Consider the following 24340-nt stretch of genomic DNA (forward strand, 5'->3'; position numbering starts at 1 on the left):
TTAGGAGCAGCGGCTGCGTGGCTCCCCCGACTGGACGCGAAGAGACATGACAAGGTGATATTGAAGCAGGGTGGCAGGCAGGTTGCCAACGCTTCAACCAATGCTGCTCGGATGGACTGGCACCGGGGGCGGCTTTGATCAACACCAAACGCCCGGGGTGTATTTTGTTTTACGGCGTCGTTTCATTATATTGCCCCAACAGGAGCGTCGGGAGAAGTGCGGGGCGTCAGAGACTTCTTTTTTTTTCATTCAGCGTTTTAACAGCCATTGCACCAACAAACAAAAACGTGTCGCCGTCCACCTCAAGGAGGAAACTGTCTCATCTGCTTCAACCGAAACTACACCATCGCCCGAGGCAGCCCTTAAAAAAAGACCTTCAACATAGGAGCTAGCAGCGGGCTGCATTAGCTGGCTAGCTGAGTTGGCTAACTTTGTTGGCAAGCTGTCTGGACACGAGGCGTGTTCATAACTCTGTTGTTCGTGTCAGTGCTTTACTTTACGTGTAGTCATCGCCTCTTGAACCACCCCACATATGAGATGACATTCACACAATGTTAGCAGTAGTTGCAAAAGTTAGCTAACGTCTAGCTAGCTTGCAAGCCATGCTATTTTTTTTTTTAACGTGACTCAGTGACCGTTAATGAATATCGTCACATCGGGTGTTGTCTGGCTGTCGCCCCTCCGACGAAACACTACTGCTGCTGCTGTTCCTGTCCTGTCACGCCTGGGAGAAAGAAAAAAAGAAATATTTGGCAGTTAATTCAGATTACCAGTAATCTATGATGGGATCTCTGAAGGCTCTCCAGGAGTGGTGTCGGATACAGTGTGAAAATTACAACGATGTGGAAATACGGGACATGTCAGCGTCCTTTCGGGACGGTTTGGCTTTTTGTGCCATCATACATCGCTACAGACCAGATTTGATGTAAGTAACACAAAGTCTAACTGTTTAACTTGAACATTAAGCACCTTAATGGAGCTAAAAGGTACACCCTGAACACTTTGTGGCGTTTTGAGTTCATGTTAAGGTGGTTCTGTGATAAACCGGTTCTGATGCAGCAGCTGTCTCCAGTGAAGGCAGACACAGTATTTCAAGCCATGACACGCTGTTAACTTTTGTTTCTGAATTCAAGTATAATGCTATTTATCAGTTAACTCATCTGTACTCTAGATTATGCAAGACTCAAGTTAACAAGCCTTGACTGCATTATAAGTAGAAAGCTCCCTAATTCAAGTCACTGCATAACCATGACTGAATATGCTGGTGTTTGTGAAAAAAAACATTTATGGTAACTGCATGCGTTAATAATGTCCGTGAGTTTGTTTTATCAAGCCAAAATTAGTTCTTACATTATCGGTATGAACATTGTTGAATGAGAGGCCAGTGTAGTGTAATAAATTCAGACTGACAAGCCATGCTCTGTCTGTAACAACACACCCCTCCTCTCCGGGTTTTACACCTACACACAAGATACCACAAAACACAAAAGCACTATCTCTGTGATTTACAGCCTATTATAGGGAACGGGGGAAATGATGACTTGTGGTTGTTTTAGTAGAGGTCAAAAACAGAATCACTTGAATGAGTATAAGCAGTATTTGATCAAACACTAAAAGGAACTGCCTGAGTTTTTTTTTTTTTAGCGCTTCTGTCCTCCATATATAAGAGGGTCATCGTGTTGTTGTTTCAAAATACAGGTCTAGATCTGTGCATTTAAAGAGGTGAATCATTCCTTTCACATCAGCTGAAAGGTTTCCATTATTTGCGGTATGACAGATACACACAGAAACTATGACCTTCATATGACTCACATTGGACATGCATCACTAGAAAAGCTCTCTTTCTGTGCAGCATCGTGTAGCTGGTAAAGCACGTTGTTGACTGAAACAAGTCAACAACCCTGGCTGTTGTAGGCGGATTGTGTAAAAGCATCCAGTAAATTATATGTTGTGCCCTTCCAGCGTCCTGGGGATTGAAGGGGAAATCTGGGCTGATGGAATGATTTTAGGCAGCGAACACGTTGGTCGTGCTGTTAATCTCTCAGGTGATCAAACAGGACTGTGCTTGACAGGTAGTCGAGCAAACCGTTACAAAACCAGTCCCTGACAAGTCAGCGAAGTGGAATGTATGCGCATTAACATTACAGCACTAAAGTTGAAATTAGAAGAATTGACAAATCATAGACACCCAGCTTACAAGCTTTTGCCTCTTGGGTTTGTGTCCCAGCATGCCTCACTGTTGAGTTTTCTGTCTAGCTGCAGTGGCCCAGCTGAACTCCCTGTGATCCAGACAGACAGCCCGTCAGGCTAATCTGCAGCTGAGACCTCCGCCTGTCAATCTGGATTTAGCTCTAATGCAGGGCCAGACCATTGTAGTGCTGCCCTGTACTCTGCAGCAACGTACTCTCATCAAACTACATCGCGGTGAGGTGGAGGATGGATGTTAGTAGAGCAAATGGCCTCATCAGAATTCCTTTAGTCAAGGCCAACTGTCACTCAGCTCTGAAGAGGCAGCAATAAATCATTCATAGCCCAGTTAACCAAAGAGCCTGGATAAGTGCCATCAAAATTGTATTTAAATGAGATTGTGTTCATATATGCAACTCCTCTTCAAGAATTTCATTCAGTTAAGCTGCATGAATACTCATTATTGACTCAGTTTTATCTTTTTGTTTCTCTGCATTAAAATTAGAGCTGAACAATTTGGGGAAATAAGTATTTGTAATTTTATTTTATTTTTTAAGATATTGCAATTGCATTTAGATATGCAATGTAACTTTTTAAAGTTACGTTTTAGTTCAGGTTTTGCTGTGTATCAGATCTGAAGTGTGTGATGGAGCATTACCACTTGAGATACCATCACAAGTGTGACTCACACAGGAGAGACAGGAATTTGTGATACTATTGACACAACAGTTTAAACCCTGGGTCAGAGTGCAAATCACAGCCTTTGTGATTTTCTAATTCCATTGTTTCAAGCCACTATTAATCTATGAATTATTCATTATTTATTTGTTATGTATCGGCTAAGTTTTTGACAATACCACTCAATCCTTTATTCCTTGAGCACAAACATTTTCTGCACCAGATTTAGTCAATGTTCCGGTTCACACAGGTTTTGATCATGTGGATTTCAAACACCTGACACACAGACACAACACTCCTCAGCAGCCCTCGTTCCCAAAATAAAACTTGGAGTGAGACTCTGACTCACAGTGGATTAGGTTCGCAATTCAGATCACACACTGTATTTCGTCATCCTTGTCCGTAGCGTCTGGTTGAAAGTGTCTCTTCTGTGAGGCACAAGTATTTGAAATCCCAACAATATATATTTTTTAAGAGTATATTTATAAGTTGCTGCATTTTTGTCTGAGCTGAAACACTGGACTTGTGCTTTGACATGATCTCGATATTACAGCCGAGTGTGTTTGCAGCCATGGGAACTAGATTAGAGAGAACAGAGGTCACTTTGTGCAGCTCCAACACGGAGCTCATTCACAGGGTTTTGCCTTCTTGAAAGTTCCACATGCTCTCCGCAAGCTCTCGTCAGGGTCATGGTGGGTTTTTTTTCCCCCCACCATGCTGTTGTCCAGACGACTGCACACATTTACTTATGCACACAGTCACACTTTCATCCCCAAGCTCCTCAGACATTTTCCAGTTTTACTGCAGGATGTTTACTGGTTAGAGCCTGGCTTTGGTTCCTCCACTCCGGGCGTTTTATAGCGGAGCCTTGTAATTATCAGCTCATCACTCCTGTTTGGCCCAGCTGCGCCTTTCCTTTTGTTCTGGCAGTTTTTTGCATCAGGCATCATTTATGAGTGGTTTGGAAGTAGTCAGCTGTGGTAGGTGAGAAATGTAACTGATCTCTGTTGCTATCTGTCATGCTGTCAGGCCAATAATAGCTTTTTTGATGGTGCATAACACGAGTCGAAGTAGGTCAGCAAGCTAAATACAGTACGATCCTGTATCAGCATGGCTTGGACAGTTGATTCTTTGTGATCTCCTGCATGAGTCGTGGTATAAAAGGAGATATCATGAACTGCTACATAACTGTGCACCTGCATATTCAGACTTCCAACAGCAGTAGGCCTCTTCAAAAAGGCCAGAGACCCCAAGTAGCATTTTAAATACGATTATTGTGCTCCTTTTGCACATTTCACATTGTTTACATTGCATACTATGTACTCTTGCCCATTCTGATGTGAATAATTTGCAAATGTCTGCACTTTAGGAGTATTTTTATTACTTTTCATGACTTATAATCCCTTGATTACACTTGCTGCTAATTTTTCTTACTACTGACTTGCAACACTTTTGTCATCTATAGGGTACTGTTACGCACCAAACACCAAGTCAGATTTTTTATATGTAAAAAGCTACATTGCAATAAAACTGACTCTGACTTTTTTTTTTTTTTTACGTCATTCCAGAGACTTTGGCTCACTGTCTAAAGAGAATGTCTACGAGAACAACCGACTGGTGAGTCACTTTTACAGCTGTATGTTTTGAGACTTGAGCAATGTTTCTATGATCTTGTGTTACGTCATTTTTTTTTTCTTAAAGAACAGCTTGCTCTTCAACACTCACCTATGAGCTCATTTATTTCTATCACACAGCTTCAGGGGTTGCATCTGCTTCTGCCTGTGCTTCAGCCATAAAATTATTAAGCCTTACAACTTCATGCAGTCATGGTGGGTGTAACTTGTGTATGTGTGGAGAGATTGTTACCTAATTTGCCCGATGAGGGCAAAGAGGGAGAGGGAGGGAGCCAGAGCACTAAGGGCCAGGAAGAAAGAAAATTCTTGACACACGCCTGTGGAGAGACCATGGAGCGTGGATTTAAAAGTGCAAAAGTGCTGAATTTGCAACTTTGTAAGTGAGTAGATTGAAACCAGCTAAAAACTTTTTTTTTTTTGCACCCTAGTTGAATTTTCCACTTTGCCTCTAAGCCAGCAGAACTTTAAGGACTGAAACAGGAGTCTCCTCATTTTCATTTTTGTGCTAAGCTTTGGCAGTTCCTTGCTGCTGTTAACATTCGTTTTATCTTGCAGCTTTCAAGACAAGTGAGACAGTTTTCTGGCTGTCATTTTGGCAAAAAAACAAAAACAAAAAAGTAGTCCTAATGCCCAATCTAGAGTGGATGCAAATGTTAAAAGCGTGCAAAGCTCCGAAATGATATTTGACCATTTTTAAGATCCAAATGTGAACTTCATGAATGTATTCATGATTGTCTGACTTCTGGGATTAATTTTCTAATCCTTTTTCATATAGGAGGTGCAAGTAGACTAAATATGAGCAGAACCCACTTTTGACCCTGTTCATAAGACATGTGGAGACTACCGTTTGCAGAATGCACTGTACTGCCAGCCTTCAAAATCACACTGAATTACAATATATATCGGCAGCAAATGAAATTACTGTCAGTTTCATTTTTCTCAATATGTTTATACTCTGTCACTCACTCACTCACTCACTCACTCACTCACTCACTCACTCATGGCATCTTGCTGTCTTTTTTTTTTTTTTGAGAGAATAATAATAAGAATCTTAAAATGTCATTGACACTGAAATATGCTCCCATCCAGTGTGTACTGCAAATTGCTATTTTCAAAAGAGAAAAGAGTTTTACCATCTTAATATGAGCAGCTTATAAAGATGTAGTTCTTAAAATGTGTATATTTTGGACTGCAGTACCAATCAGAACTTTTTTTTTCATAATTTCTGCATTTCAACTCAAATAGCTTCATATAAAACTGCTTTGTTGTCATTTAACTAAAGGTAACAAATGTCAATTTAGGCCACTTTCTTGCCTGTGAAGCTCATGTGTTGTAAATGATGCATCATCAGTGTAAAGCATTTTTTCTCTACTAGATAGGAAAAAAAGAGAACCACCACACAATGTATTTTGATTACTTTAGATCTTGTTTTACTTTAATCACGTGTAGCATTTGTTGGCTGGATTATTTCAGAGCTTTGTGGCTGCTCGTGATGCTATGTGACCTTATCTGCACTCTTATTTCTGCAGCAGTATTTTTCACAAGACGATTGCTTGTCACATGACAAACTATTATCTCATCAGAGGACAAACTATTATAAACATCATGTGCAAATTTTGGCAGTAGGGTTAGATTATTCAGAGAATCATCATCAGTCAGGGAAAGTCGTGTTACTGGATACCATTGGAATGTTTTAATCAAACTTTAGTTTCTGCATCATTTGTTTGTAATTAAAGGGTAGGTTTACCCAGATCACAAAAAAGAAGTACACCATCTGACTAAGCCCTGGTGGTACTGAGCTATTTAATTAAATCTGGTTTTATTTGCAGAGGTTTATCAGTCTCTGAGAAAAAATTAAATGCAATTCTGTTTGTGGTGCTTGAAGCAGCAAAAAGTAATATTTGTTCAATTAATTTGCAACCACTTACAACAAGGAACTAGTTCCAAAATACAGACAGAAATCAGACTCAAACGCCACAGCAGGCTGGGACATTAACAGTAATTTGGGTCTGTCACTGGGGTACTTGTGCTGAATCAGATTTTGATCTTTAAAGCACTTAGTTTAGGTAGTTTAAGTGTGTAAATTATTGGTTGTTTTTGAATGATTGACATGTTTGTAATCTCACTGTTTACTCTTCCTCTGCTTCTTACTTATCTGCAACTTTTGCTCTCGTTTCTACTCTTCCCACCTCTTTTTACTTTACTCCTTTCCTCTATCTTTGCTTTGCCGCAGGCGTTTGAAGTGGCTGAAGCTCAGCTGGGTATTCCAGCCCTGCTGGACCCAGAAGACATGGTGTCCATGAAAGTACCTGACCGGCTTAGCATCATCACATACGTCTCGCAGTACTACAACTTCTTTAACAACAAGTCTCAAGGTGAGTGCAGTTAATTCAGTTCCCTTTGACTTGCAGCAGTGTGAACCTCATTAAAGACATAATATTTTGCTCTTAATCTGGTTATTAAATGATCAGTAAGGTTTTTTCTTCTTTGCCCATATATTTTAAAGGTATAAACTGTGATCATGAGTAGGACGCTGCAGAAAAATTTAAAAAGCAGTTTAATTGATTAGATTTTTTTTACATACAAGAAATGTGGTGTTTTGGTGCCTAATAATGATCACGACCATACAGAGAAAAATAAAGGATAAAACGATTTCAAAAAGCAAGTGTTACAAGACAAATAAGTGTAGCAAATCCTAGGAATTATAAATGTAATAGAAATAAATTTCTGTTACAGTGTAATGTTGTTTTTCTTTGATTCATTATCAAAATTCAAACTGCCTAACCCTCAGCATGCCGTGAGACTGAACAGTTTAATTTGTGGGTGTAACGACAACTTACATGATTAATTTATGTCATTAATTGACTATTTCCTCGGCTTCCGCTTTACACAGCAAACCCTCCGTGTTTGAAGAGGCTGAGTTCTGCCGGTCAGAATGAGCCGGCCCAGAAAAGGCCTCCGACCCCTTTGGAAGACAAAGTGGTTGAGACTGAGGTAAGTATAAGACTTGGCACCAGGAAAAGTTGCAAACAAACAAGAGTTATACGGCTCCAGACTAACTTTTTCATTGGTAGCACCGGTGCGACCAACTTTCCCATTTGGTCGCACCTCCCACCTTGTCTTGACTTGCTGAACATTTTCTTGTCGATAGACACTATAATTTACCGATGTTCCCTGAACGCCCCACATTGCAGGCTGTGGTAGATGCTGCAAGGTGGCTGTGGTGTGCTCAGACAGGTGTGCGACCAAAAATTACTTTAAAAATAACAAACTAGGGCGTTCTAATGTCAGATCTGTCCGAGATCAAACCAACCATTTTTTTTGCACACGCATTCTTTTCTATGAGCGGAAAAAACAGTGAATGCAGGTCGCTCCGTTTTTCACGAGATGACTGCATTTTTAAGCATTAATACCATAGTCCACTGAAGTAATAAAAGTATTGTTTTCCACTACTGTGGTTAACAGGGCAGCTTCCTGTGCTGGTTACAGCGACGCTAATACAGCTTATTGATCATCATGCACCAATGTGACCACTTGAAATTTCAACTCACACTCTCAAAAAAAGGTTGCAGTCTGGAGCCCTAAGTTACATCATAGATAGATGGTACATTTTAGTCCCCACTAAACTCCATAAGGTCTGCATGATATCTACTGGAGCTGCATGGTAGCAAGCTGTAGTTTTCACATGGTATTTTGTTTGTAATTGCCTGATGTGGCGTGGATAAGCACACTGAAAGTACAAGAAGTATATTAACATGTATGTGCAGCCTTGGAATGTATAACTGTCATTGTGCATGAACTATTTTGGGGTGTAGAGTCATCAGGGCTATATAAACCTGTCATTTCACTACAACAATGTAGAATACCCACATATGGATTTCTATAAACCCACTTCCTTATGTGAGCTTTGTGTCGCACAGCAGGGGAAAAAAGCAAAGCCATAGCGGTAGAAAAAGTCCATAAAGATAGCCTCTGTATCCTGTCTCTCTTTTCTTTCGCATGCCTTCAACTTCTTTCCTCCATCCCGTTGCTCCTGTGTACTGGCATCCGCCTCATCATCCCCTCACCCTTCCTCCCCCTCTTCAGATGGAAACTCATTCCACTCCCTCCTCTTCCTGTTCTTCCTCCTCACATCTGATCCCCCCTCCACTCTCTGGTCCTGAGCCTAGGCAGTAGGGTGGGGGTGGGAGGGTGGGTGGGCTAGGAGGTGAAAGAAAAACTGTTAGGTCAGTCTTTTTATTTATTTTTTTAACAGTCTCTTGTACGTAAAAGACTAACAGTTGTATTATCTTAACACTGTGTGCCAAGTTTTGGAAGATGCTGCTTCTAACCCCTTGATTTATTTAACGCATAAAAAACCCTTATGCCTGAAAACATAGAGTACTTACATACACACACATATATATATCTCAATCATAGGCAAAATAAGTGACTCCCAGAGCCACTAACCCAAGCTGTTTGACTTTTTTACTAATACGCACTTTTTTACCATGACGTACATTTTTGTATTAATCAGATGTTTTAAGCTAAAAGACAATGAATCAGTGAGCAGTACAGTAACCAAGCAGACGTGGCTGGCTAAGCAGAATGACAAATCCAACATCCTCAAATCCTGACTCCGTGTATGATCTCGCCCTCCCCCATTACTCTCCATCTCCCCCCTTCCCGTGATGTCTCCTCCCTGTCCCCTTCCTGTGAACAACGTCCTGGTCACTTATACTACCCGGTCCAGCCTGCGCAGACAGGTGCAGAAGCGTTCACAGCAGCCAGGCGCAGCACCATCAGCAGCACCTGCGCCGCCTGCCAGAAGCACGTCCACCTGGTGCAGAGGTTTCTGGTAGACGGCAAGCTCTACCATCGCAACTGTTTCAGGTGAGCTACTGTTTGCCATCAGGAGCTAAGCTGTGGAACCACAACATATTTCTAACACTGCAGAGACAAAAAAATGTACGAAAGTTGAAGTTATATTGTAGTTGTGGGTGATGTAGTGACAGCCACAGTAACAGCAGATGGGATTAAATATTACAGCAAACAATGGTTATTCCTGCTCAACCATCTCTAATTTTCTTAAATTTTTCATTTTAAAAGTATGGATATGTATAAAGATATTTGTGAAATTTTAGAGTGATATATCAAATGCTTTCTACGATCATTTTTATTTAAAAACTGCAGAAATTTGAGCCTGTGTTTGAATGACAGTATCACAGGAACTATTAAAGATAAAAGCTTGGATTTTTTTTTACTGTTATTTCCCATCATGCCACTGATTTAGAATCTGTAACATTGGACAAGTAGATCAAACAATCTCTGATTACTGGTGAGTTGAATGTTGAAAAAAAAAAGTTGAAGCCAAGTCACATTTTTACACATATTAATGAAAACAGTTGATAATGCAGACGTGAACTAGTGATTTTTTTCTGAACAATAACAAGTCTGCAAAAAAATTAGCTGATGATAGACTCAGCTAATAACTGATATTATCATCCAGTCGTCCTGAACTAGTGTTTATTGGTAATACATGCATACATCGCTTCTTGTGAATCCAGCTCTGAAATGGTGAATGTCACAACTATTGATTTACAGCATAGAGAGGTATTGAAGAGTTAGTGTTAAAAAAGGGGTTTTAATGGAAAATCTTGAGGATTATTTGAACAAGAAATGAAACAATGGTTGGATTACGTACATTTCATACATCAATCGATTGGTTTGTCTTTTACTGTGTCAGACTTGTGCTCATGTCTGTTATTAATCTGTATCTTTGTCATCTCAGGTGCACAGAGTGTCGCAGCACTCTGTTTCCTGGATCATACAAACTAGGAAGTGACTCTGGAGCACTGGTCTGCACACATCACATTACAAGGCACGCTACAGCCAATCAGAACGGCCGGCCAGATCTTAGTAAGAGACCACCAGCGGTTCAGTCTGCCAGGATTGGTCGGTTTCATCACTCTGTGCCCTCTGAGAGGGACCAGGAACAGACTCCTCAACCATCAAATGATACTGACACTCCTGCCAATGACTCTGACACTGTCGCTCCTGTCGTATCAAACGCAGCAGACTCTTTGGAAACAGTAAAAGAGATGGATGGTAATGCAGAGACGGAGGAGACGCCACGTTCTTCTTCTCCTCCCAACCCTTTTGATGAGAGTGATGAAGAGGAGGATGAAGGAGAAAAAGAGGAAGAAACACAAACACCAGCCAAATGTACAGCGAATGGGGACGTCCCTTCTACACCTGTCAGTCATGCTGAAGGTGCCAGTCGACCAGTACCTGCACCTCGCCGGGTTTCTGAACCCACCCCTCCACCTCGTCCTGCCCCGCGGATTCGGCTACCTCGCACATCAGATGGACTCACAGCCAGTAAGTGCTTATCCCAGAATATATATTATTACTAATGTTATTAGGGATGAGTATCATTAAGATTTTAACTGTACTGCTGCTCTTACTGATGTTGCCCATCACTCTGGCACTTGAACTGTACACTTATCAGTACTTTTTGTTTAGGTTTTTTTGTGTTTTCTTCTGTCTTTCTGTTGTCAGAAGAAAAAAAATGTACTGCAAGAGTTCTCCTTTGACAGTGTTTTTACTGTGGTATTTGTAGTTTTGCATAACAGAGTCCTTCTTCCATTACTGCTAACTCCAGTGCAGACAAGAGTTTGTCTGCAGCCCCCAAATCACTAAATCCCTTCTGCTCTGCATGCTCTAAAACTGAATATCTGAAATACTGACAGTTCAGATGATGCTCTGACCATTTCAGATAATAATGAAGCTATGTTTGTATATATTAGTCAGCTCTAGCATACAACACATATCTGGTACAAGAAGAGAATAACTACTAGCCAGGCAGTCAAAAACTGTACAAATCTGTCCTGGATGTAATGAACGTTTGCCGGATGTTTGGACAGATTGATGTTGTTTCTGCTGTTACGTGCAAAACTTTTGAACATTTACTTCTCTTTATCATTGTCAACGAGAGCAGAGTCTGTGTGTGGAAATGCATCATAGACAAATTAGAAACAAAGTTGTTGAGATAAAATGTGCCAGATAACACTTATGTATCAATAGTCTGAGTCACCAGATGTTGGTTGCAGGTATAAGCTGTCATTTAGGTCGGCAGTCTCCCTCCCTTCCACGATCTATGTGCTACCATTTTCTGTGCTGCAGGAAATAACAACCTCCAGGCAGCATCCTACCACTCTGCGAAGTTTTGCCAAGGATCCATTTTAATTACAGTGTTCATCTCTCTGCATGCAAATGTTTCCCCGCAAGAATTCCACCCGTGACTATTTTGAGGAAACGCCAAAGCCACGTCCTTCACTTATCTCCACCCATGTCGATTGTGATTGATTCAAAGAAATACAAACAAGCGGTGTTTTTTTTGCCCCCCTATAGCAGCACGATAGTATCATGCAGCCAGATCATTATGTTGTACAGAATTGGCTGGCGAAGTGTGACTACTGTAGCAATAATAAATCTATTTACCTCATTTCTCCAGCACCCACAGCAAAAGCGATAATGTCTGAGCTTATGATCCTCTGGTCTTGAATAATTTGCCCCTGGTTTCGGTACTCGTCCCTGATTAAGATAAAGATTAATGTAACATTTGTTTGTAGCGATACTCATGTTGTCCCCTTAAATCACAGGTGAACATCTCAAACCTCCAACTCCTCCCAAACCTCGAGAACGCTCACAGTCTCCTGCAAGGTAGCTGAACTTGTTATCCTGTCTGTTGCCACCATTTCACCTACCTCAACTGTATCTTCATAGTCTCTTCTTGTGAGAATTCAGAAATGCGTTTTGTCTCATCATGTACAGTAGTTGTGGGCCCTTTCATGCTTCTGTAAGGATGTGCTTTGTTGTCTCCCTCTGTGTGACCCCTCCATCACTATCTGTGTATCTGCTGTTCAGTGGCACCCATAAACCCAAAGACCCACCTTGGCTCGTCCTGGTCCAATCAGAACACAAGAAGAAGAAAGCCCCTCCCCCTCCCCCTGCTGGACTGGCAACACCCCCCAACACAGGCTCTCTGTCCTCTCTCAAAGGGGAAGACTCCAGACCCAGCACACCCCCTCAGCCCTCCAACCCGTTCGACGACGACGAGGACGATGAAAACGAGGAGGTGAAGGAAGAGGAGGGAGGTGAAGGAGGAGCGCTGCCACAAACGCTGGTGGCGAGTCACCCGTGGTACAACATCACCAAGGCAGCGGACTCGGCGGGTGCAGAAACTCCCCCCACAGGAAGCTCATCCCGCTCTGCCAGTCCAGGAAGCGCCAAGAACAAAAAACGACCGGCGCCTCGAGCTCCACAGCTTCCCTCCAGTAACCAAGGTTGGTTTTTATCAGAACCACAGACACCATATGAGTGGACTGTTAAACCTGCACTTAACCAACATCAAAGTCCTCTAATTGTGCCATGTCTGCCTCGCTGGTTGTCCTTTTATAGAGAGATGAAATGCATAAAAGACACTTTGATTTTTAGCACCATCTTACCTAATTCAGACAGAATGGGAATGTGAATACTGGCCAGTGCAAACCTACTGTTAGGTTTTTGAAGGAAAACATGCATTTGCTAAAACTATAGAGCACTAATTGGACTTTTTTTTTTTTTTTTTTTTAATAATCAAAAAATTGTAAGTGGATTGTTGCTGCAATGAAAACTCATATAAAGTGCCAAGCTTCATCTTCGTATAAGGGTGTTCATAAAACATTTAACCACTTGGTTTATTAAATCAGGTGTAATATGACAAATTCAGGTAAATGGTGGATGATTTAAGTCATGTTTAATTTTTCATTGAAAATCCTGATTGCAGTCAATCAGGTGTAAAGTCTCCATGACCACACGCTCTGTTTTGTTGTGCCAAGTCTTTGCTGTAGTCATCTTCACTGCTACTGTTGATAATTTTACCATCCATCTGTTTTTCACAAAGTGACATGCGTTAAAATAAGGTCATGTGATTTACCTGACCTGTGAGAAACCTTTTGGTTCTAAAAATGCAGAATTGTTGTTGTGTGACAAGTGCTATTCCATGAGTTTTTAGGAATTTGCTTGTGTTTGTCAACTGTGATCTGGCATTTTGTATTTGTTTGTTGCATGGTGAACCTTCTGAGATTGTGCACTACAGTGTTCTTGATCTGTTGTATGGAGTTTTTTTAGTCTTCTGTGGCCCTACTAGGTTCTTCACGTAGTTTACTAAATGCTGATTTGCAAAATCTGATAAAATTGTCTCAAAGCTTGCTTGACTGGCTTTTCCACAATACACAAATGCCCTTATGTTGAAAGACGGCACCAACTGACAACCTACACGGAAAAACATTACACATAGAGTCCATTTTATCCATTGCACTATGAAAGAAAGCACACCTGTCTAACTACGAACAATCAATCTTCAAATTATGTTTGTGTGCTGTGTAAAGTTTACTGGTTGATTATTTCAATCCTTTCAAGTCCGGAAGAAGTACTTCAATGTGGCTTCAATCAACCTTAAATTGAACATGCAGCACAGTTGAAGTGGAACAGTGAATATGACGTTGAAATATGGAGCAAATAGAACAAATAATAGCCTCTTTTCAAACGACAGACTAAAAGGAGAGATGAGGAGAGAGGATTGCTTTATGTAGATGTTTATAATGACACTGTTTTTTTGTTTTTTCCTTCTTCCTCTCTCCATTTCAAACTGTCCCACTACTTTAATTTCCGTTTTATCTGCGCTGCTCTTTATTTTTACCAAACCTTACTCCTTCAGCTCTCTCTTGTTCTCAGCCATCCTCTTGCTCTCCCTCTCCAGCTCTCAGCACAGAGAGTTTGTCGTCCGGCTCGGACCACAGCTCCTCCCAGCTCCCTCTGAGCGGCAGTGCCAGCAGCGACCAGGAACACGCCTTCACCAAAAGCGTCTCAGAGCCTTCCATCTGTTCGCCGTGCGACTCGACAGCCTCCCCTTCCTCCTCCTCCACCGAGCGTCTGCCTCATCCCTCCCCAGGCCTCCACCCTTCTCCCATGCCATCATATGCCAGTTCAGCCCCTGCCACCCCACAGACCAGTCGCAATTCAGCCACCAAAGGCCCCGAAGCCCCACCGCCACGGCCCACCACAACCCCCAGCCCACTGGCCACAGAGACTGCCCAGTCAAACAACAAGGTAAAAGCACCCTCTGTAGATAAAATCCAATGTAAAGCAATACCCCTTGCAGGTTGTGTATATCCAGAGGCATCTCCTATCTCTTTTCAGCGGATATGTAAGGAGAACCCCTTCAACAGGAAAGCTTCTCCCTCACCTGCTAAATCTAAAACGAAACCTCCAAAAGGCCCTCGTCCTGCCAGACCCCCAGCACCCGGCCACGGCTTCCCTCTCATCAAACGCAAGGTATAAAAACTAAACACAAGCATGTTTCAAACGTGGAACAAAATGTGTCAAACACAGAGTAAGTATTAACATGGTGAAAACATCCCTTCAGGTACAGTCGGATCATTACATCCCAGTCGAGGACATCCACGTTGAGATGAGTCAGCTGGAGAAGCAGCTGGATGAGTTGGAGCAGAGAGGAGTGGAGCTGGAGAAGAAGCTGAGAGACAACCCTAACGGTATCACACAACTGTGCTTTAAATAAATATTAAATAAATCCAGTCAAGACCAGTTTTGTACCTTTTTTCATCATAGCATGTACCAAATCAGAGAAAAGGTGCTCCTGTATGTTAAAATATGACAAAATGTAGAAATGTGTCTATCTCTCCCCTCTATTGTGCATTCAGACGAGGATGAGGAGCACCTGCTGGTGGACTGGTTCACTCTGATTCACGATAAACACCTTTTAGTTCGCAGAGAAGCTGAGCTGGTCTACACGTAAGTATTAGTCTGCAGCAAGACGCTACTGTTTGAAATCATTGGACCCTTAAATTCTATTAGTCCTCAAACTGTGGCACCAGAAGTGACATTTTTATTTACTTTCCTTCAGTTTTTAACCCCTTAACCTCTGATACTTACCTTATTTTGAAAGAGTTAGGTTAGAGTGTTATGCATTTTACCCTTTCTTGTGTAAAATAGGACTTTGGACAACAATGTGAGCATATTAATAGACAATAGAGAAATAGATTAAGCTGCTCTAAAACAACTAAGTTCACAACAGAATATTTTAATGTCAAAATGTTAATGTAAATTCTCAAATTGCATATAGAAAACAGTGAAATTCCCAAGTATGTAGCCATGTGCTTAATACTTTACAACTGAAAGGATAAAATGTTTTCTGTTGGAAGTCCTTTTTTTTTATTTTGACTGTTTTCATTTTTGCATAAAGACTCCGCAGGAAGTTGCTTGAAGCGGTAAATAAGAAGTTCTGATTTTCTGACGCACTGTTTGTGTTGCTCACTGTAGGGCAAAGCAGCAGAACCTGGAGGAGAGGCAGGCTGATGTGGAGTATGAGCTGAGGTGTCTTCTCAACAAACCAGGTGAGAACTCAGTTTGAACACATCTGGAATCTGTTACCATAATCTGTAACATCATTGATTTCACACCTCAAATAATTATAGTCATTTTAAATTATATTACAAAAATTTAAAAAGCGTAGGTAGTTTCTGCCACCCATAAATAAGGCAGCAGACATACAAATTACACACTGATGAACAGAAGACTCTCTACTGACCGTGTTCCCTGACAGAATGAAGGATGTGCAGTTATGTGTATACTTTAATAATGTGTAGACCTTCTAAACACCTACAAAGTGTTTATGGTTAAAATGCCTAATATTTACTTTGTGCATTTGCATAATATATTAGAATTATGTATTAATATTGTATTATGTGTTAGTGCAGCTTTAATTATTCATCATGCTCTTCTTCCCTCCGCTAACCAGAGAAAGACTGGACTGAGGAGGACAAGAGTCGGGAGCAGGAGCTTATGGCTGAGCTGGTTACCATCATTGAACAGCGCAACCAAATAGTCAACACCATGGACCAGGACAGGCAGAGGTAACCGATAGCTGGTGGTTACCGTGTGTGACAGTGGAGTGGAGATGTTTGTAACTATCAGCAAATTAACGGTTGTTCTGTAACAGGGAAGAAGAGGAGGACAAACTTATGGAAGCCATGTTGAAGAAAAAAGGTAAGATGATGTTTTATATGTAGCAGATCTGAGATAAGGGCATTCGGCCTGCACAGCCAATGGAATCTTAAATCTGAGGTATCAATTTTGGCATTAGTGTCATGCTAACCTTTCAGCATATTGTAATTTAAGTGGTCTGAGGAAACCTAAATGAACATAATCAACTGCAATATTGGTGTTTTAATAGCTCATAGAAAACTCCACTGTGTATTGAATCAAGAGCTTCCTAAACGAACAGACGACCACAAGCGAGCAATCGAGATATTTCGGTTTCACTTCTGGGGAGCAGTCACGCTGCTATGCATGCACTTCTGCAGCTGCAGCCTGTGCAAAAAATTTCCTGTATGTTCTGGCTGCGGTAGAAGAGTGACAAACAACAGAGAGCAAAAGGACGAAACTGAATCACATGTCTAGAGCAGAATGTAAAGAGCTTTTCCCTCAAAACGGATGCTCCTGTGAAACAGATTCTCAATCTTTAAAAATCATCCATTTAGAATTATTTGGGATTTCGGGCCAGTGATGTTAAGCAAGAACAAATCATACGCAAAGATTGCAGGAGACTTGTACTTGTGCCACAAAGCAACAAACTGACTTGTTTAACCACCTGGAAACAAAACACTGCTAACTGCGCTATGATAAATGCATCAAGGCCAGGAAGAAGAGCGTTGCTAACGTTACACCACTGAGTAACCATTCGTGTCTGGCATTAACTTAAAAATCCATTAGAGTGATGCTATGCAGTGCATCTCTGTTGCGCACAACATGGAAGTAGTGCTCTGTTCAGTTCATTTTAGGCAAAAAGTTTCAGTGCAATTCTAAAATTTGCTTGCAGGCGATGCACTTGGTGTGTAGGACATTAGCAGGAATGTAGCACAGCATGGAAGTGAAAGCAGTGATCTGTTCAAATGTCAAAGTGCAATGAAGTCATTTTAGCAATTATTGGGTAGTCCCACGCTGAATTTCACTTTTTTCTCTTCCCCAAATCATTACCGACAACAACAACAAAAAAAACATCTTCTGTATATAATGTTCTTTTCTCTTGCAATTTTTGCACCGTGTGTTTTCTGTTTTTCTGTTTCTGTTTCTTTCCTACATTTTGCACTGGGTGTTCCCAATTATTCTTGCACTGACTGTACACTTTATTTGGAGCTGTTGTAACAGTGAACTTTCCCCACTGTGGGATCAGTAAAGTTATCTTTATCTTTAATGTAATTGTTTCCTATTTTTATCTTTAGACTTTCACAAGGATCCAGAAAGCAACCAGCAGAAAAAAAAGGGGGCAAAGTTCAAACCCATCAAGGTGCTCAAGCGGCTGAGCCATAAAGGAGAACCAGGAAAGAACCAAAGCCCTCACAAGGAGAAGAGCTGAAGAGCAGAGGACATGAGAGGATAATAGACTGTTTAAACAAGACTAAGGAAATTTTAAAAAGACGCAAGAAAAGAAATTTCTCAGTTCAAGAAGGTGACGTCTCCTTGAACTGTTAAGTGCAACCCAGACTCCGCTCCCTGCTTTCTAAAAACTTTATTTTCAGTTGCCTTTGTGTGTTTCAAAGAGACAGTCTCACAACTCAAGTGCTTTAAGAGCTTTAAGCTCTGAATATTGAAGCTAGTGAAGTGTAGAGTGGGTTCCTGTATTACTGCACTGATCTGTTGTATGTTCTTGCTTCACTTTCCCTGCATTGCACAGCGACTCTGCCCTGTGGGCCTTCGTCAAGGTTCAGCAAAGGTGGGACTCGTCACTTTGCTTTGAATGAAGTCCATTTACGTTGATCCCTGATACCCATCAGTTTTTAATGTTTTACTTTTAACCTGACGTACACTCCTTTAATGCCTGTCTCCTGTGCGCTGTCATAGGATGGATATCTGAGGTTTTATGTCATGTCTGGTTTACATCTGTGGTACTAGTAAAATTAATAGGTTTTTGGGTGACATTTGCTTTAAACTCCAACATGTACTCTCGAAATGCTCAATCAACAATGGATACCTAAAGACTTGTAGCTGCTATATTGTTTGTCGTTTCCTCCTGTTTAGTTTCTTCAGTAATAGTTTAGTAATGTGTAAATGCCTATGAAAGTAGGTACAGTATTTATGAGTGGGTGTGACTGGAGAGAAAATGTGGGGGGGGGTAGAATATTACAAAAGTATCAAACTGCAGATGTCTGTTTTAAAATGAAAGGTCACACATGCAATAACAGTATTTTATCAATGGTAGCCCATTTTATAACAGTTTTAACCATTGGGGGGAACCTGAATATGCAATCATTAATTTTATATTTTATTATGCCTTTCTGTATGTTTCTGTGTTTCGCCTTAAAACAGATAGAAAAAAACAACATGTTAATATTAAGACTGAGTGCCATTTATTTAATTGCATATGTGGATGAACATCATCTGTTCAGCTAAAGCTAATGTCTGTAAGTTTACTCATCCTGTTCCTGTTTTGTCATCTAGGTTATGTATTTGTCTGCTCTGTGCCTGTCTTCCTGTCTGGCTGAAACCAAGGGCTTCTGTAGCACCACACTTTTTTTCAGCTAACATTGTCCTAAAACAGCAGCAGGATTATATAAAATACTGACACTGGAAGGCAGAGGAATAAAATATGTTCATGCAAGTAGATCATGTTTGTTGTTTTCACTGCTATACTGTTGAAGCACAAAGCGGAAATTGAGGTTGTAGCCTCTCTGCAGACATGACGCTCAAAATTTCACACTTAACTCCTCACATTCAAAGGCCTGTGCTGAATAGTTTTGACTGAAGGTATCCAAGGCTTCCAGGTGAAGAGTTTAAAGAACCTGACAACATGTCCAGTCAGTCTTCTCTGCCGCCACAGCTTCTGTCGTCTGTTCTCCACTCCATCAGTACATACTACTTGGAACTGTGGGCCTTTTCCAACGCCTCCAATTCTCGGATTTTCTGTCAGCAGAGCCGAGAAACAGCACAGGTTTAAGTGGAAAAAGTATTTCAGAAAGAATAAGTAAAACTTCTGTTTGTCAGGCTGCATGGAATCAGAACCTAGTGCTGTTTTATCTGTTTAAAGCTGTAGTGTGGGACTTGAAATAATAAATGAACCACTGTTTCAATTTAAGATTTAAGGTCTGGCCAAATGAGTTAACACGGTCCTAAATTAGCCAACAGCACCAGGTAAAACTTTCTGTATTGTGTGATAAATCGGGCATCAAATTTTATGTCAATCTACAATTATTGATTCACTATTGTTGAAGAGGGGAGCAACTGTAGTGACAGAGACGGAGTAGGCTTCAGCAAAGAGAAGTATGTTAAAGCCTATGATGGGAAAAAAAATCTAAAAAGCATCCGAAAAATCTCTCTGATGCTCCACAAAAAAGAAACTCTGCCTTCAGATTGAGGAGTGTAAAAAAGAAAGCAATTAAACAGTGACAACATCCACTGTTTGTTTAATTCATCTCACTGCCAGAAGGGGGAGATAAAACCTCCACACTGCAGGTTTAAATTGCTACTCATCTGTCTGTCTGCATCTAACTGTAGTAACACAACACAAAACATACGTAATGAATCAGTCAAGTCAAAATGTCTTTGGCACAAAAAAACATTCCCAAAACACAAGGCAGTTCGAAACAGACTGTTTACCTGTGATATCTCGGTGTTGATAATGCTGATATAGTTCATCTCCTGACCCAGTGAGGCCATATCTGCCAGGAACTGTCTTCTCTCTTCTATTTCATTCAGAACTACAAAAGAAAAAATATTTAGCCTCAACCTAAAGCACACTCGATATATTTAGTCAGAGCTGCACCCTATAAATCTTGAATTAAGATGATATTTACAAGCTCAACAACAGCTTCACAACCCTTTTTCATGGTCTGTTGACAAAGCATCAAAATTCAGATATGAAGATAAATATACAGATGTGTTTTTCTATTTATTACACCTCGTCTGTTTCTGTGCACTCAGCCTCACCTTCCTGATACCGATCCTCTTCCTCTGACACCTCTGGGTCACGACATGTAGCAGCTTTTTGAGAAGATGCAGCTGAGGCCTCTTCTTTTCCTGTTGCTAAGATGTTCTGAAGCCTCCTTTTCTCTTTCTCCAAGTCTCCTAGTGTGAAATTGAGAAAAAGATGATAAGAAGACTTTTCCTAGAACAAAAATAATCTAAATTTTGTAATGAAAGACCAACAGTGTGCACATAAATTCTGAATTCTGAACACACGTGTGGGACCAGGACAGAACTTTTCTCTCTCGTAGCTGTTCCCGGACCGACAAGATTCAGCACTGCGTTTCTGAGAAAGGCCTGGCAGTCGTTTCTGGACAGATTTATTGGGAGGACTTGACAGCGGGGGATCAGAGGTCAGAGGCAAAGCTGCCCTATCTGAGGGAAACAGTTAGAAAAAAAGCAATCATTTTTAATCTGGAAGAACAAGCATGGTCTACTGTCACACAAAAACCATGTTGCTTCCTCCAACCTCTTTTAAACTCGCTCTTCGGATGTTTGTTGGCCTCTTTCCTCTGGAGGTTGGTGAGTCTTGATTCCTGCTTCATCACTGAGCACAAGCACAGATCATGACAATAAATACAAAGCACAAGCCTATATAAAGGGAAGCGAACACACACATATATAAACTCTGCTTCCCTTCATATGCTGTGAGGTCCACAAGTCTGAGACCACATCAAAAATCTGTCATATTTTCATGTAAAGCTGGAAATAATCAGAAAGTTTGATAATTTAGAAACATTTGAAAACACATGATATGTAAAATGAGGAAATATTTTAGATTCTGAACTTTCTCTCAGTCAGCAATCAAACTAAAGGAGATTAGTTGATCATGTCAACTTCTTTGTATAGGAGGTATATCCTTCCACTGAAGCAATGTTCAGAAAACATTTAGTCAGATTTGATTAACTTATCCTTGGCTTGCTTAAGTAAATCAACTTGCAGTCATTAGAAATACAGTTGTGTTCAAAATAAGAGCAGTCCAACATGACTAACCAGATCAGCCACTGTTTTTGGTAGAAATTATATTATTACATGGCAAATAATTTACCAGTAGGTCTAGTAGACACAGAGAAACCAACAGACTCAACATATATGATATGCATGCTCCTGAGTCCGTGTAATTGAAAGGGGTGAGTTCAAAATAACAGCAGTGTGGAGTTCAATCAGTGAGGTCATTCATTATGTGGAGAAACAGGTGTCATTCAGGTGGCCCTTATTTAAGGTTAAAGCCAGCACATGTTGTACATGCAATTCTCTCTGAAAACCTGAGGAAGATGGGTCGTTCCAGACACTGTTCAGAAGAACTGCGTGCTTTAATTAAAATGTTGATTGGAGAGGGGAAAACGTATAAAGACATGCAGAAAATGATAGGCTGCTCAGCTAAAATGGTCTCCAGTGCTTTGAAATGGAAAGCAAAACCAGAGAGATGTGGAAGAAAACGGAAGACTACCATTCGAATGGATTGAACAATAGCCAGAATGGCAAAGACTCAGCCAATGATCAGCTCCAGGGAGATCAAAGATGGTCTGAAGTTACCTGTGAGTACTGTGACAATTAGAGGACGCTTGTCTGAGGCTAATCTATCTGCAAGAAGCCTCCGCAAAGTCCCACAGTTACAAAAAAGACCTGCTGAAGAGGATACAATTTGCCACAGAACATATCGACCGGCCTAAAGAGAAATTGAGAAACATTTTGTGGACTGATGAAAGTAAGATTGTTCTTTTTGGGTCCAAGGGCCGCAGACAGTTTGTCAGACAACCCCCAAACACTAAACTCATGCCACATTGGGGAAAATTACACGCCACAGCAGCATCCAAAATATAGAAAGAAAGCACAAGAAAATAACAATAACTAGTAATAAAAATTTTTACATTGAAAAAGAAAAATGTGTGCAAATTTGCAGTGCAAAAGTGAATTCGTGATATGCAATATGATATGTTATGAAATGTTCTGTAATAAATTTAAATCAAATGCAAAATTTTGCTAATGGTCTCAGACTTTTGGATCCAAGAGTGTTTGTTTACTTTATCTACAATGAAATATCAGCATAGGCATCATCTCACGTCTCAGCATGTCCTGGGCCTCCTTGCTGCACTGGGTGACTCTGGGGTTGTTCCACAATCCTCTGCCAGCTGTACTCTGTGAGGAGGTCTCCATCTGCAAACTTAAAGATGCACAGAGGGAATTACTAGTCTGGCTGCAACTACAAAAGCTAGCTTCAGGGAAAAGTTAAGGGAAACTTTCTTTTTCCTCATTTTAATGCTATAATGTTAGACAAAGGAGGGGACCCTTACTGTGGTCAAAAACCCACTTTCTCACTTTAAAAATGCAAAAAGGGGAGATATCCCTGCTTTCCTGGCCTGTAGACCACCCTAGACCACATCCATGTATAAACAACTGAAAATAATGCTCACTAAAAGCTTCATAAATCAGACTCTTCTGCCTCTGTAAGACAATGTAGTAAAGATTTGACCAGTCTATATATCATAGTATATTAGGTCAGGACCTAGTCCTTTGTGGTGCACGTGCAAAAGAATAAAATGGATGAAATCTTTTATGTATGTATGTATGTATGTATGTATGTATGTATGTCATTTTCACTGACAATATAAAGACGTAAAAAATTCGAAAGTAGGTTCCACGCAGCATCAAGGTTTTGCATAAAATGCGTAGCACAAGTTTACATCAATGAAATATAAAGAAAACAGTCTGTAAATTAAGTTTCTCCTAATTGTTAACTATGGCTAACTTTAACGTCGTTTTCATTCGTGTGTTATATGGTACAAATTTGCTGTCTTAACTTTAGTTTTCTTGAGTTTTTTTTAGTTACGGTAAAGCTATAAAACTCGCAATTAGAAAAAAAAAAAAAAAAAAAAAAATTGTACTTCAATTTCTGCTGCTCTAATGTTTTTCTGTAGAATTTAGAAACTAACTTTATAATTCAAAACAGGGCAAGGTGTTAGCTAACAACTAGCTAGTTGAGGTTCAGCTTACATTAACCTCCCTGCATGTGACTTAAAATGACCAGCCAGAGGCACCATGAGCTAATTCTACACGAGAGATGGTGAGAAAACACATGACTTGACACGAAATAAAAAATATATTACCTCCTTTTTTTAACGAAAAGACCTCTGAAAATACGATAATTTAAAACCTCAGGAGGACAACAGCGTCTTCTTCAGTGGTGCTGAGAGCGATAGCTTGTTGCTATAGCAACCAGGTGACAACAAGCGCTTCCGTGGTAAAGAGGCGTCATGTAAAGTAAAAGGAAGTGTTTTCATTTTCATTTTTAGAACAAACTAACGAAAAAAAAATTCTTATATATTTTTTAAATAATGTGTCAGGCACTTAAAGGGGAAAAACAATATTTTCAATTTTGAGATTTTGTGATATTTTCCCATAACGTTTCTTTTCTCATGTTAATGAAAAGAAAGCATTTGAATATGATTTTTATGTGTTTATTCTACAAAATGTTGTCTATTTGAGCCTGTAGATTTAAATTATAATACTGGTTAAATGCCATTCTCTCGAAATGTGTTGTTCTTTCTTATCATATCAAAATTCATATTTCTGTTTTGATAATGAATGCAAATTAGTGCATTGTTGCATATGTAATTCCTCACTTTCATTTTTAGAGATACATTTTCTGATGAATTACATTACAAAAAAAATCACAATTTTTGTATATAATCAACTGAGAAAGTTTTATGTTGATTTCTATGACTTTATTCACCTGTAGTGTCTCCTTGTAACACAGAGACGGGTTGTTTGTAATGGTT

At 40.3% G+C, this 24340-nt stretch overlaps 2 protein-coding genes across 3 annotated transcripts; one reads left to right on the plus strand and one right to left on the minus strand.

Annotated features, from left to right (window-relative positions):
- The first annotated feature begins 66 nt into the window (after positions 1–66).
- Positions 67–19203, plus strand: micall1a (MICAL-like 1a). 2 transcript variants are annotated; one of them, XM_008279925.1, is made up of 16 exons: positions 67–925; positions 4434–4482; positions 6733–6874; positions 7393–7493; positions 9232–9371; positions 10270–10859; positions 12143–12203; positions 12408–12826; positions 14242–14633; positions 14724–14858; positions 14950–15076; positions 15245–15335; positions 15864–15937; positions 16342–16456; positions 16543–16589; positions 17825–19203. In XM_008279925.1, exons 1-16 carry the CDS (start codon positions 780–782, stop codon positions 17956–17958), a joined length of 2763 nt encoding a protein of 920 aa, XP_008278147.1. In that variant the 5' UTR covers positions 67–779; the 3' UTR covers positions 17959–19203. The 2 variants fall into 2 exon arrangements, with proteins under 2 accessions (XP_008278147.1, XP_008278148.1); XM_008279926.1 differs by having other exon boundaries at positions 14284–14633.
- On the minus strand, positions 18967–22718 carry cunh22orf23 (chromosome unknown C22orf23 homolog). The gene is made up of 6 exons (XM_008279924.1): positions 22625–22718; positions 21031–21108; positions 20778–20936; positions 20526–20663; positions 20196–20296; positions 18967–19502 (listed from the first exon to the last, which is right to left on the minus strand). The coding sequence occupies exons 1-6, from the start codon at positions 22716–22718 to the stop codon at positions 19455–19457; spliced, it is 618 nt and encodes a 205-aa protein (XP_008278146.1). The 3' UTR covers positions 18967–19454.
- Positions 22719–24340: the final 1622 nt, after the last annotated feature.

Source organism: Stegastes partitus, unplaced genomic scaffold (assembly GCF_000690725.1).
Source record: "Stegastes partitus isolate 25-593 unplaced genomic scaffold, Stegastes_partitus-1.0.2 Scaffold176, whole genome shotgun sequence".
NCBI lineage: Eukaryota > Metazoa > Chordata > Actinopteri > Pomacentridae > Stegastes > Stegastes partitus.

Coding starts and splice junctions, on each gene's coding strand:
- micall1a (XM_008279925.1), top strand. CDS start 780: ATGATGGGATCTCTGAAGGCTCTCCAGGAGTGGTGTCGGATACAGTGT. Junction 12,827..14,241: donor GCTTCCCTCCAGTAACCAAG/GTTGGTTTTTAT, acceptor TTACTCCTTCAG/CTCTCTCTTGTTCTCAGCCA. Junction 16,457..16,542: donor ATGGACCAGGACAGGCAGAG/GTAACCGATAGC, acceptor GTTCTGTAACAG/GGAAGAAGAGGAGGACAAAC.
- cunh22orf23 (XM_008279924.1), bottom strand. CDS start 22,718: ATGGAGACCTCCTCACAGAGTACAGCTGGCAGAGGATTGTGGAACAAC. Junction 20,664..20,777: donor GTTCTGTCCTGGTCCCACAC/GTGTGTTCAGAA, acceptor ATTTCACACTAG/GAGACTTGGAGAAAGAGAAA. Junction 20,297..20,525: donor AGAGGATCGGTATCAGGAAG/GTGAGGCTGAGT, acceptor TTTCTTTTGTAG/TTCTGAATGAAATAGAAGAG.